Source organism: Melanerpes formicivorus, unplaced genomic scaffold, assembly GCF_026170545.1.
Source record: "Melanerpes formicivorus ecotype bairdi unplaced genomic scaffold, bMelFor1.0.p_v2 SCAF_118, whole genome shotgun sequence".
Taxonomy (NCBI): domain Eukaryota; kingdom Metazoa; phylum Chordata; class Aves; order Piciformes; family Picidae; genus Melanerpes; species Melanerpes formicivorus.
Genome location: NW_027142470.1, coordinates 784317 through 798452, shown reverse-complemented (window position 1 = coordinate 798452; position 14136 = coordinate 784317). Strand labels below are relative to the sequence as shown.

Sequence of the window (14136 nt, the reverse complement as noted above, 5' to 3'; positions counted from 1 at the left end):
TGGCTGCTGCCGCAGATCTAAGGGAGAGAGGCCTAATCAGGGCCCCATCCCTGTAGCAGGGAAATGGGGCTGCAGCTCAGATCTGCCTCACTGGCCAAGTGCTAGATGAGGAATCATCAATACCCCTCTAAGTAGAGCAGGTTTGTTCCTGTCAGGCTGCAGTGCTGGTCTCCTCAGGGAGCTGGTTTGTGGTTTCCTTCATCCATCTACTTGATTTTTTGTCCCTCATTAGCGGGCACCTCATAACCTCATTGAACCCTGGGCCTAAGAAAGATGGTTTGGAGAGATGAACAATCAGTGGAAGGAGCCAATTTATCACCCAGCTTGAGGGTCAGAGAAGTACCTGCTCTGAAGCACCCCCAGTCAGTGTGCCAGCTCTGGAATGCAGGGTGCCACTTGGTGAATGGCACCTTGTGGGGTGAGAACTGGGCTCCACATTTGGATTTCCAGTTGGCATTAGCAAGTCTGCCCTTCAATATCATGGAAACACCAATTGATGTTCTTTCAGAAGCATCAGAAGATGATTGCTTTCAAAATTATCTTTTTTTTGTTCTAAATGAGGGTGGGGAAACTCCCCCTCCAGTTGGAGAGGAGAGTGATGTAGCTGATACAAGGCTCAAATGCTCTGCTCTCTGCTGAGTCCTTTCCCCTCCAATGAAGTGGAAGACAGGGTTTGAATGTCTGTCTTTGTGACAGCACCAAAGCACTCTCTGATAAATATGTTTGCATGCCCCTTGCTGCTTTTTATCATAAATTATGTTGTTTTTCCTCTCCCTTTTGTTGTTCAGAACTCTGCCTCTGGCATAATCACCCTTTATTCTTCTCCCAGCTGAAACAAAACACAGACATTAAGGGCAGCGCTGCTGCAGATGTAGGACCGCTCCTCAAACGCTCAACAGAACAGAAAGCCTTTTTTTTCCTCCCTTCTTTTTATCTTTCAGTTTGGCTTCCTTATTCCTCCCAAACAATGTTCTTTAGGTTGATAGGAAGCAGTGATCAAGCTGGTGATTGACTTGAGTGCTCTTCAGTGAGCTGCACTTTGGAGTTCACTCTGCAAATCACAGCAGTGCACCCCCAGAACCCGATTGATTCTCTGCTGCTCCAACACCGTGTGCTCGTCCTGTCAGTTCTTGCATCTTTGGCACTGAACCAGTGGCTTCTGGAAAGGTGCTGGTTCAGTTTGCACCCCTTGAGCACTTGCTGTCCAAGTCCCTGGGTTTAGTTTGGAGTGCTCAAGTCCCACTGAGGAAGAAGCTTTGGAGAAGTTTTCTTTCAAATTCTTTTGGGGTGGGATTTTCCGAGCCCAAGAAGCAGAGTTAGGATTCCCGAACGGAAGAAACCAAAGGGCTGAAGAGCTCTCTGGGAAGAGTGAGAAGCAATTCCCTCATCTCTTTGACTGTGATTAACTCTTTTGCTTTCTTACATTTTCATTTCTAAGAGCTAGTGTTTGCAAGGGCCTGGCTTTTCTTCTGACCTGTGGGCTTTGATTTGCTACCGTCTTGGAATCAAAGCGAAGCTGCTCTGAAAACAAAGCTTATTAAAGTAATGTCTCTCTTGCTTAGGGGCCCAGGGATGCAGAGAACGATGAGAATGAGAAAGGAGACAAGAAAAATAAGGGCACGTTTGATGGTGACAAATTAGGAGATCTGAAGGAGGAGGGGGATGTGATGGACAAGACAAATGGTTTGCCTGTGCAGAACGGAATCGATGCCGACGTCAAAGACTTCAGGTGGGTGCAGTGCGGGTTAGCAGCTGGGCAGTGTCACACTTGTTTAGCCTGGCCAGCAGAAGACTCCAGGGGAACCTTAGAGCTGGATTCCAGTACCTGAAGGGAATCTACAGGAAGGCTGGAGAGGGACATGAGGGTGTCTGAGGTGACCTAATTGTGGCCTTCCAGTATCTGAAGGGGGCTACAAGAAGGCTGGGGAGGGACTTCTCAGAATATCCAGGTAGTGATAGGACTAGGGGGAATGGAATGAAGCTGGAGGTGGGGAGATTCAGGCTAGATGTGAGGAGGAGGTTCTTCACCATGAGAGTGGTAAAACCCTGGAATGGGTTGTCCAGGGAGGTGGTTGGGGCCACGGTCCCTGGAGGGGTTTAAGCCCAGGCTGGATGAGGCTCCAGCAGCCTGATCTAGTGTGGGGTGTCCCTGCCCATGGCAGGGGGGTTGGAACTAGATGATCCTTGTGGTCCCTTCCAACCCTGACTGATACTATGATACTAGCAACAGGACAAGGGGGGATCACAGAATTTCAGGGGCTGGAAGGGACCTCGAAAGCTCATCCAGTCCAACCCCTTGCCAGAGCAGGAGCACCTACACCAGATCACACAGGAATGCATCCAGGCAAGTTTTGAATATCTTCAGAGAGGGAGACTCCACAACCCCTCCATGGATGGTTTGAAGCTGGGGGAGAGCAGGGTTAGATTGGAGCTTCAGTTTTCTTTAGTACAAGGGTGGTGAGACTCTGGAACAGGTTGCCCAGGGAGGTTGTGGCACCTCTCCTGTGTGGACAGACTGAGGGAGTTGGGGTTCAGTCTGGAGAAGAGAAGGCACCCAGGAGACCTTCTTGTGGCCTTCCAGTATTTTAAGGGGGGTACAAGAAAACTGGGGAGGGACTTTGTAGGGTGTCAGGGAGTGATAGGACTGGGGGTGAATGGAAAACAAATTAGAAATGGGTAGATTCAGATTGGATGTTAGGAAGAAGTTCTTTGCCGTGAGGGTGGTGAGACACTGGCACAGGTTGCCCAGGGAGGTGGTGGAAGCCTCCTGCCTGGAGGTTTTTGCATCCAGGCTGGATGAGGCCTTGATCAACCAAGTCTAGTTGAGAAGCATCCCTGCCCCTGGCAGTGAGATTGGAGTAGATGATACCTGAGGTCCCTTCCATCCCAAACTGTTCTATGATTTACATTTTTGGAAAGTTTTCCATGCTGGAGTGAAAAAGCCTTTGACTGATTGAGGCAGCATCATAAGTATGTTGTAAGGTACAGAGGGAACCCCTGGGAGGATAGCATCTGACAGCTCCAGTCTGTGCAGACCTCCTGAATATTGTCAGCTGAGTTTATTTTCACCCCTGGTTTCAGTGAAGCTGGGTGGGATTTCTGTGGCAGTGCCTGCTGGAGGTGTCAGCTCTGCTTGTGTGCTGGTCTTGGTTCTTGTTGGGGTTTTGGGCTTGTTCAGATCTCTCAAGAGATGAAAGCCTCCTGAAATGGCTGTTGATGTAATCAGAGCATGTGTGCTTCTCACAGGCTTTACCTCCTTGCTGTGATGAGTAAGGAGCTGGAAAAGCCAAGTGACTGTTGTGAGGGCACACTGCTGTGCCTTGCCTTGAGATCAGCCATTTCCCACTCCAGTCCAGTTCTTTTATGTTCATAGATTCATAGAATCACAGAATGGTTTGGGTCGGAAGGGACAACAAAGATCATCCAGCTCCAGGCCTTCTGGCACAGCCAGGGACACCTCCCCATAGCCCAGGTTGCTCAAGGCCTCATCCAGCCTGGTCTTGAACACTTGCAGGGATGAAGTGTCCACACCCTCCCTGGGCTACCTGTTCCAGTGTCTCCTCACCCTCAACAATTCCTTCCTCATCTCCAGTCTCAAATCTCCCCTCTTCCAGCTCCAAGCCATTGTCCCTCATCCTGGCACTCCAGCCCTTGTCAAATGTCCCTCCCCAGCTCTTCTGTAGCTCCCTTCAGGTACAGAAGGCTGCTCTAAGGTCTCCTTGGAGCCTTCTCCAGGCTGAACAATGCCATCTCTCCCAGCCTGTCCCCATAAGGGGGGTGCTCCAGCCTTGTGGCCATCTTCATGGCCTCCTCTGGACCCTCTCCAACAGTTCCACATCCTTCTCGTGTGGGGAGCAACAGGCAGCTGCAGTGCCAGAGCATCTCCTGCTTAATAATCAGCAGATAGATGCATGAGCAAGAGGCCTTTGAGGCAGGGGGTTGGTGGGGGGGGCTTTTTTGTTTGTCTTGTATCAATACAGAAATTGTTCTGTAGAGTTCATGTGGGGAATTTTCTGTTTTCCCTCTTGATCACCTCCAGCAGCAGCTCTGGTGGGTGCTGGTGGCTGGTGCTGGTGGCTGGTGTCGGTGACAAGTTTCTCTTTCCACGCAGCCGCACGCCTGGTAACTGCCAGAACTCTGCCAGTGAAGTTGATCTGCTGGGTCCAAACCAGAATGGATCCGAGGGTTTAGCCCAGCTGGCAAGTACCAACGGTGCCAAGCCCGTGGAGGACTTCTCCAACATTGAATCCCAGAGCGTCCCACTGGATCCCATGGAGCATGTTGGCATGGAGCCCCTGCAGTTTGATTACTCTGGCACTCAAGTACCTGTGGACTCGGCCGCGGCCACCGTGGGACTCTTCGATTACAATTCCCAGCAGCAGGTACAGTGTGGGCTGTTGGTCCTACCCTGCTGCTCCAGGTCCTCCAGGAGACTCCTCATGGGGTTGGCAGGAACTCAAGCTTTTGTCTCTGGGAGAGGGCTGGAGGAAGACTTGGAATGGTTTCACCATCCATGTTCCACCTGTGGAGTACTGCAGGTATCCTCCCAGGGAGGTGGGGACAGATCTGTCTGACATGGCCAGCTGAAGGACCTTTAACGAACAGCAGCTACCAGCAGCTCTTCCTGTGTGTGAATTGCTTCTAGCTTGAGTAAGTCTGCCCTGGAGAAAAGGTTTAAATTAGTAAAAAGGCAAAAAGGTCACCCCACCCTCCAGCCCTCGGAGTGACTTAGAGGTCAAGACTGTTCCATGCCGGTGCCGCAGCCCTGCTTGGAGTCCCTGCGGTACTGACCTGGTGTGGGCTGGAAAAGCAGAGAGGTTGAACTGCCTCGTGCTTGAGCAGGGTTTAAAACCTGAGGGCAGAGTCCAATACTACCACACTTTATCTCAGGCCAGTTTGTTTGACCTTCTCTCCCACGCAAGCAGCCAGAGCTTCTCATCCCAGCCAAGTAACCGAAGTCCTCCCTTTGCTGTTGGCTCCTCGTGAATGCTGGGCCCAACTCCAAGCATCGACTCCTAATCCACTCCTGTTCCTGCTAGTTTGGGGAATGATTGTAAACTTTTATTGCTTTCCTTTTGTAAGTATGATAGGCCTCAAAGAAGAATAAAATCCTTTGTTGTGGCTGATTGCAGGAGTAGAGAACTGGCCCTGGGTTTCCTGAAGTGTCTGATCTTTGTCAGCAAAGGAGCCTGCTGGCACCCTGTGCTCAGGAAAGGCTGGTGCCAAGTTTGTGCTAAAAAGCCACCTTCAGAGGGTTATCCTGGTCCTAAAAGCAGTGTAAATATCTCTCTTACAGCTTAATCTGTGGAGTTGTTATATTGCCTGTAGGGAAGGTTAATGATGGACAGCTTTTTAATGATTAAACTAAATAGCTGCTGTGTAGTTGAGAAAGGAAAAGCTAATTTTACAGAATCCCAGCATGGTGGAGGTTGAAAGGGAGCTCTGCAGATCATCCAGAGCAGGCACCCTGCTAAAGCAGGGCACCCACAGCAATTTTCCCAGGAGCATAATGGCCAGGGGGGTTTGGAATCTCTGCAGAGGAGACTCCACAACCTCATTGATAAAGTCCCTTCTCAGTCTTCTCCAGGGTCAACAGCCTCAGATCTCTCAGCCTTTCCTCACCAGACAGATGTTCCAGTGCCTTCAGCATCTCTTGGACTCTCCAGTGTAACCCTATCCCTCTTGAACTGGGGAGCCCAGAACTGGACACATTTCAGGTCTTTGTCTTATTCTGGTGCAGGACCTGGAATGCAGGAGGTGACTTTCAAACAATCTTCTGTGGCTTTTATTAACCAGTGAGAGCTGAGTGAGAGCCCTCAGAGGGGAAAGATGCTGCAGGAACATTCTGGCAGTGTCTCCTTGACATTCAGGCTTGTTTACAAATCCAGGTTGGTTTTATGTTGGGTGGGGTTTTTGGGTTTGAGCCTTTTAAAACCAGGCATTTAAATATTGGCTAGGTAGAAACAAAAACTCCCAAGCAAGGCTGGCCTGGGAAGTGCTGTTTTCAGGAATGACTCCAGTCTGGAGCTCTGGCTCTGGAGGATGCTCTGGACAAGCCTTGAGTAGTTTCTCTTTGTATGAAGTGGGTGGTAAGACCCTGGTAGAGCTGATGTCACCTCCATGTCACCATGCAGAAAACTTCCTGCTGCATTGCTGGTGAAGCTATAGCTCCCTGCTGTCTTTGCACTGTGGATTTTGGTGGGGCAGGAAGTGCTGGCACTGGGAGCACAGCTGCCTGCCCACTCCAGTCACACTGAGGATGGGCAGAAGAAGCTGTTTGATAACAACTGGCACTGTAAAGTCTCAGCTCTATGGCAGCAGCTACTTCCACCTGCAGTAACTGCAAACAACAGCCTTGGGTGAGCTCAGCTTAGGGCTGTGGTAAAGATTCACTCTTCTGCCAGCTGTGACCTCTCAGTGCACATCTGTGGCTCCTGGCTCACAGGTTGTGTAGCTCATGGTGTTCCCCAAGGGTCAGGACTGTGTCCAGTCTTGTTCAACATCTTCATCAGTGACCTGGATGATGGGACAGAGTGGAACCTCAGCCAGTTTGCTGGTGATAGAAAACTGGGAGGAGTGGCTGACACCTCATCAGGCCATGTTGCCACTCAGCACAAGTGGTTGGAGGGAACCTCTTGAAGTTCAACCAGGTCAAGAGTAGGGTCCTGCACCTGGGGAGGAACAGCCTCCTGCAGCATTACAGGTGAGGAGGGACCTCCTGGGAAGCAGCTCCCAGAGGGTCCTGAGATTGTTGGGGGATAAGCAACTCCCTGTGAGCCATCAGTGTGCCCTCATGGCCAAGAAAGCCAAGTGGTCTCCCCAGGGACATTAGGAAGCATGTGACCAGCAGGTCATGGAATGTTCTTCTCCTCCTCTACTCTGCCCTGGTGAGGCCACATATGGAGTATTGCATCCAGATCTGAGCTCCTCAGTTCTACAGAGACAAGGAACTACTGGAAACAGTCCAGGGAGGCTACAAAGATGTTGACGACTCTGTGAGGAGCAAAGGCTGAGAGCCCTGGGTTGTTGACCCTGGAAAGGAGCAGCCCCAGAGGGGATCTGAGCAATGCTCAGCAAGAGCTGAAGGGTGGGGGGCAAGAGGCTGGGGCCAGACTTATCAGTGGTGCCCAGTGACAAGACAAGGGGCAGTGGGCAGGAGGTTCCATCTGAACAGGAGGAGAAACTTCTTTGGTGTGAGGGTGCTGGAGGCCTGGAGCAGGCTGCCCAGAGAGGTTGTGGAGTCTCCTTCTCTGGGGAGCTTCCAACCCTTCCTGGCCATTGTGCTGCTGGGCAAGCTGCTGTGGGTTCCCTGCTTGAGCAGGGGGCTTGGACTGGATGATCTGTAGAGGTCTGTTCCAACCATCACCATGCTGGGATTCTGGGATAGGATATCCAGCAGCCAGGGTGTCTCTGTATTCCCTGTCTGCCAGAAATCTGTCTTTCACAGCATAGTTTTTTTCCATGGAGCTGTCAGAAGGAAACATATCCTGAACTAAAGCATTTCATCTGTAAAAGTGTCTTTCCTGGCCCTTTGGGATGCATCCCATACTTTGAAGAGATTACAAGCAAGTACAGCTAAAAGCAATATTAAGAAGGGAAGATCTTAAGCAGGTGTAATCTGATTAGAGATGTCAGATGTTTATATTGCAGAAGAAACTGGCTTAGAGAAATCTCATCTTACCCTGTCCCATCACTCTGCAGCATCCACTGCCATGTTCTGGTGTCTTGGAATTCCCTGGCTGGCCATTTCAGACGTGGTGTTTTCATTTGTGTGCACATGTGAGGGGTGAGAGCTCCTTCTGAAGTGTGGGGAGATCCTTCTGAGCCCCTCCTGGGTCCCTCATTTGTTGGCTTTCACTCTGGATTTGACTTCTAACAGGCTGAAGTGCTCCCTGCTCACATGAATTTGGCACTTCCACTTAATGCTCCTGCTAGGAGAGGTTTCTTCTCCTTTGGCCACTTCCTGCAGACCACAATTCAATACTGGTACATAAGTTGACCTTAGTTTCATGTCCAGTGGGGCTGCAAATAAGATGACAACAAATGATTGGAGTTTTTGCTGTGCTGTTTGGAATCCAGGTCTTTGCTGTCAGCAGATGGAGACAGTGCATTGAGGCTTTAATAACTCTTCCTAAATAGCTGCAGGTGATGATTCCCAGAGCTCATGCAGCAGAGGGGCTTAGCTGGCTAGGAGAAAGCCTGAAATGGGGATTGGTTTTTTTCCTTGGCTCCTCTTCCTTGGATGTGCTACAGGCAGAAGGAAATCTGCAGCTCCAAGAATTGTAGCTGCTGACACTGAGTCCCCTCTGGGTGAGCTGAGTCTAGAGTCAGGGTCTGCAGGCAGCAGGAATTGCTCTATGAAGAGGTCACTGCCCACGTTCATGGCTTAGATACCAGCATCTACCTGACCTTTCTTTGGAAGAGAAGCTCCAGACAAGTTTGAGAGGAGGTCTGCTGCAGGCAGAGGGAGTGCAGCCCTTCCTCATGCCATGCAGTCTGAAGGCAGAGTGCTTGCATGGAGCTCAGAGTACTGTCTGAGGCAGTTAGTGTCACTAGGCTGGAGCTCACTCCTTGGGTTTCTTTGACATGAGGATGTTGACCACCTCTTGGTGGCTTTCTTGAGCAGGTGAAAGGACTCTGTCCAGCCACTCTGTTTCTTACTCCCTCTTTCACACCAGTAACTCCAGGTAAAGGAGGACAGATTTAGGCTGGAAATGTAGGGAGAAATTTTTTACAGTGAGGGCAGGGAGACACTGGAGCAGGTTGCCCAGGGAGGTTGTGGATGCCCCCTGCATGGAGGTGTTGAAGGCCAGGTTGGATGAGGCCTTGAGCAACCTGGGCTGGTTGAGAGGCATCCCTGCCCATGACAGGGGGCTTGGAACTTGGATATCTTTAAGGTCCTTTCCAACCCAAACCACTCTGTGAATGTTTTCAATCTCCTTCTTGGAGTCTTTAGGTGAACACTCAACAGCTGCTGACAGTTTGCAAAGTGTTTTGGATACTGTGGCTTGATTGCAGCAGAAGAATGCACAAAGCTGGTGTGGTACTTGGGTGTCTGGAAGTGATGTTCAGCAGTGCTCACAGGAGGGGAACAGCACAGCAATCCAGCAGCAGCAGCAGGTGAAATGGCTGTGCTGGGAGGAGCTGTGTAACTGTTCCTGCCTTTCATTGTGCTCTCATCTGAAAATGGATCATCGAGAGGGGAGTGTTTGGGAGGTCCACACACACAAACTGAGCACAAGAAGCTGTCCTCAGAGAAGATAAGTGAGGTTTTGCCTTTCAGCCAGGCAGCCAGTGAGCTGCTCTTCACCTGGGTGGAATGCACATCACCAGCCTGCAAAAGGAGATGCCAAAGGATATGAAAGTTAAAGGTTCTGGTGGAGTGATCACACTCACAGGTTGCCAGTGGCTCTCCATGTCTAAGTGCAGATGAGTGATGGGACCAGTGCAGTTTATCATCTCTGTTGGTGACATGTACAGTGGGATCAAGGCACCCTCAGCACATCTGGCAGTGACACCAAGCTGCGTGGTTGACACCCTGAAGGGGCAGGATCCATCCAGAGGGATCTGGACAGCTGGCTCAGTGCCACCCTCATGAAGTCCAACAAAGCCAAGAGCAACCCCAAGCACAAATGCAGGCTGGGCAGAGAGTGGACAGAGAGTAGCCCTGTGGAGAAGGACCTGGGGAGTGCAAAGCTGGACATGAACCAGCACTGTGTGCTGCAGCCCAGAGCCAGCCTGTCCTGGACTGATCCCCAGTGGTGAGGCACTGGAACAGGTTACCCAAAGTGTTGGAGTCTCCAAGCCTGGAAGTGTTCAAAGCCAGGCTGGATGGGGCCTTGAGCAAGCTGGTGTCCCATGGCAGGGGGGTAGGAACCAGATGATCTGTAAGGTCCCTTCCACCTCAAACCAGCTGAAGAAAGCTAAAATGCTGCAGTGCTGAACTCCTGACTGAAGCAGACCACAAGCCCAAGGAGAGCTGCTGTGGTTCTATCTACAGCCAGCAGTGAAGCAGTTCAGGGGATAGATTGTTGTTTTCTGTATCTTCTGCTGCTGATCAGTCCCTGAGATGTCACTGGAGACTCCTGCAGAGCTGGTGGCTCTCATTCTATCTCTGGAGGTCACGTTGCCCATGGTGTCCTTGCTTTTTTCTGCTGGAAGGTGTCAGCAGAGCGTTTGCTGCAGCTCCCAACACCAGATGGTGCACTGAGGAGGATCCCCCCTCCTGAGCACCCAGCTCTGGCTGCACATGAAGTGTGCTTGGATATGGCATGTTTGCAAAATGAGAAGGGGAGGAAGAAGAAAAAAGGTCTGGTGTGCACAACGGCTGCTGGGAGAGTTTATGGCCCAGGAGGTCGTAAAGGAGCTGTGGATTTGAGATGGTTCTCCACAAGCAGCATTGCTGCTTGGGTAGATGAAAGGGCTCCAACATCTGAAAGGGTGAGACAGCTTTGGGGAGAACACTTGTGGCTTGGCTTTTGGCACACAGCTCATTGATTCTGGATCTTTAAGTGCTGAGTTTCATAGAACCATAGAATGCTAAGGGTTGGAAGGGGCCTCTGGAGATTGAGTCCAACCCCCTGCCAAAGCAGGGTCACCCAGGGCAGGTCACACAGGAACACCTCCAGATGGGTCTTGAAAGTCTCCACAGAAAGAGGCTCCACAACCTCTCTGGGCAGCCTGCTCCAGCACCCTCACACCAAAGAAACTTTTTTCTCCTGTTGAGGTGAAACTTGCTGGGTTCCAGTTTGTCTCCATTGCCCCTTGTCCTATCCCAAGACACCACCAAAAAGAGCCTGCCCCCTTCTTCTTGGCACCCACCCTTCAGGTATTTATAGACATGAATCAGATCCTGTCTCAGGCTGCTCTTCTCCAGGCTCCACAGCCCCAGGGCTCTCCACCTGTCCTCCTCACAGAGCTGCTCCAGGCCTTTCAGCACCTTCATAACCTCTACTACACTCTCTCCAGGAGCTACTCTTGAACTGGGGAGCCCAGAACTGGGCCTAGTTCTCCAGATGTGGTCTTACAAGGGCAGAGTAGAGGGAGAGGAGAACCTCGCTCCACCTTGTGGACATGCTTTTCTTAGTGCCCCCCGGGAGACCATTGGCCTGGGCCACAAGGGCACCTTGCTGTCCCCTGGATAGCTTACTGTCCATCAGGACAATTTCCCACATCTTCCATCTGATACTGATCCCTTACACCTTTTTTTTTTTCTCCTTTTGAACTTGTGAGAAGAGAAGAAGATGGATGGAAATTTATCCCCCATCTCTATTCCAGACTTCCTGCCTCAACAGCCGTTGCTCATCCTGCCCTTGGAAGACCCTAGCTCCATTTTTTCCTATTAGAGAAGCCCTTCATATTCTGTACTGCTTCTTGACACTCAGGAGCTTCTGCCACAAATGTGGGCAGAATTATGTATTATTGCTGCTCCTCTCAGCTGCAGAACCTGGCTTGTGGTGCCTGAGAGGGGGGCACAAATAATAGGTGTGAAAATTGCAGGTTAGGCCTGGTGTTCTCCAGGTGAGTGGAGAGAGCAAACATTCCTCACAGGGCTTTGTGAAGTGCTTCACAGCTCAGAAATGAGCAGTTCTGGAAGGAAGCAGGGAGGGAGGTGAACAGTTGCTGCTGGATGGTTTCAGAGTGGCTCTTCAGCTGGTGGAGCCTGAATTGATTTAATTAGAGCTGAGGGATGCTCTGCTAACGGATTGATTCTGGGAGCACGAGAAGCTGTGAAGGAAGTTCAGAGTAAGGACCTGGAAAAGAAAATGAATTGAAAATGAGTGAAAATGAAGGAAAATCACCCCCTAAGCAAAGCTTCTTTAGAGGCTCCTGTAATCCACTTTGCTTCCTGAGAATGGCTCTTCCCAAGAACACTGCCCCCTGAGCTTGTGCTGAGCTGGGAGCTGCCAAACTCGGCTGTACCCTGGAGGACTTAACCAGAACGTTCCCAGGGCTGCTTTCTGTCTGTGCTGAAGGACAAAGGACACTTTCTGCCTGGATTCAGGTGGGAGAAGCTGGAGATGGGAGGGCAGCAGTAAAGGAAAGATTTTGTCCAGGAGTTCGTGAGGTCCTTAGGCTGGCATCTCATCTGAAGGCCCTTCCCATGGCTCTGAAGGCATCTCAAGAAGGTCATTCAGTGGTGTGTCATGAGGTGCATGAACAAGAGTGTGGCCAGCAGGTTGAGGGAGGTTCTCCTGCCCCTCTGCTCTGCCCATGTGAAACCACATCTGGAGTCCTGGGTGCAGTTCTGGGCTCCCCAGTTCAAGAGAGACAGGGAACTGCTGGAGAAAGTCCAGCAGAGGCTCTAAAGATGCTGAGAGGCCTGAATCAGTGAGGAGGAAAGGCTTAGAGCTCTGGGGGTGTTGAGCCTGGAGAGGAGCAGCCCCAGAGGGGATCTGAGCAATGCTCAGCAAGAGCTAAAGGCTGGGGGGCAAGAGGCTGGGGCCGGACACTTGTCAGTGGTGTTCAGTGACAGCACAAGGGGCAGGGGGCACAAACTGGAACCCAGAAGGTTCCATCTAATCAGGAAGAGAAACTTGTTTGGTGTTGAGAGTGCTGGAGCCTGGGAGCAGGCTGCCCAGAGAGGTTGTAGAGTCTCCTTGTCTGCAGAGCTTCCAAACCCCCCCCCCACCCCGGCCATTGTGCTGCTGGGCAAGCTGCTGTGGGTGCCCCTGGTTTAGGAGGGGGTTGGACTGGATGCTCTCCAGAGGTCCCTTCCAACCCCCACCATGCTGGGATTCTGAGCTCTTTCCCACACCTTGCTCTGCAGCCCACTCACCATCCAGGGAGCTGCAGGAGGTGTCACTGCTGTCCCAGCTGTTCCACTCTCCCTGCTGCGGGCTGATCTCACTCCTCTCAGTGCCGTTCAAGATCTGGGAGTGCTCATAGCAGCTACCAGTGATCCACAGGCTGCAGTCAGGGCTGGTGTGTTTGGGGAGGAGTTTGGGGGAAAATTTGCTTTTGGACATGATGCAGAGAATGGCAGGGAAAGCCCTGCCCTGGTTGTGCTTCAGCTCTGCTGCAGAACGTCCTTTATTTTCTTTTCCCTGGTGGATTATCACAGGCAATTGATTCCAAAGGCTTTGTGCAGTGCCTTTTGAAGCGTTGCCTTTCAGAGAGGAGTGTCTGTGGTTGTGAAAATAAATCTAGTGTGAAGGAATTGCTGTAAAAGGCAGTAAGAGGCTGCTCTTTGTGCAGGAGTTAAGGAGCATCTCTGTGCTTTTGTCCCCTCAGCTGTTCCAAAGACCCAACGCCCTGGCAGTTCAGCAGCTCACGGCAGCGCAGCAGCAGCAGTACGCCCTGGCAGCTGCCCACCAGCCTCACATAGGTAAGCCTGGCACTGAACACAGCCCATGGTCCTCTTAGTCCCCACACTGGGACAAGGCATGCTGAGAAAAAAGCCTGGTGAGGAAATTGGTGGCATCCCGGGGTGCATGAAATGTGGCCACAGCAGGCCCCGGGAGGTTCTCTTTTCGCCCCCCTCTGCTCTGCCCTGGTGAGGCCACATCTGGAATATTGTGTCTAGTTCTGGGCTTCCCAGTTCAAGAAGGACAGGGACCTGCTGGAGAGGGTACAGCAAAGATGCTGAAGGGACTGGAATATCTCTGCAATGAGGAAAAGTTGAGAGAATTTGGGGCTTTTCATGTGGAAAAGAGAAGACTCATCAATGCTGATCAATACTTCAAGGGTGGATGTCAGGAGGATGGGCCCAGGCCATTTCAGTGGTCCCCAGTGACAGGACAAGAGGTGACAGGCACAAGGCTGAACATAGGAAGCTCCATCTAAACATGAGGAGAAGCTTCTTTAGTTTAAGGATGGTGGAGCCCTGGAGCAGGCTGCCCAGAGAGGTTGTGGAGTCTTCATCTCCATTCAAAACCCACCTGGATGTGTTCCTGTGTGACCTCCTCTAGGCAAACCTGCCTTGGCAGGGAGATGAGACTTGATGATCTCCAGAGGTCCCTTCCAACCCCTCCCACTCTGTGATTCTATGAAACTAGCAGGGAAAAAGGAATTGGTTGGGTTTGGAGCATCTTAACAATGCTCTGTTTGTTTTGTTTGCTTACTGCCACATGAGCAGCACTGTATTGTTTGAAGAGATGCTTGAAAGACTGGAGGCCTCTCTTTAAAAGCTCTAGA

General features: G+C 51.3%; 1 protein-coding gene across 9 annotated transcripts in view; it reads left to right on the top strand.

Annotated features, from left to right (window-relative positions):
- PUM1 (pumilio RNA binding family member 1) overlaps positions 1–14136 on the top strand; it is a 96578-nt gene that overhangs the window by 39813 nt on the left and 42629 nt on the right. For all 9 annotated transcript variants that reach the window (XM_068167481.1, XM_068167480.1, XM_068167482.1 and 6 more), the window contains 3 exons: positions 1563–1729; positions 4112–4382; positions 13234–13327. In XM_068167481.1, coding sequence (XP_068023582.1) covers positions 1563–1729; positions 4112–4382; positions 13234–13327 — 532 coding nt within the window. The remainder of the gene's footprint in view (positions 1–1562; positions 1730–4111; positions 4383–13233; positions 13328–14136) is intronic.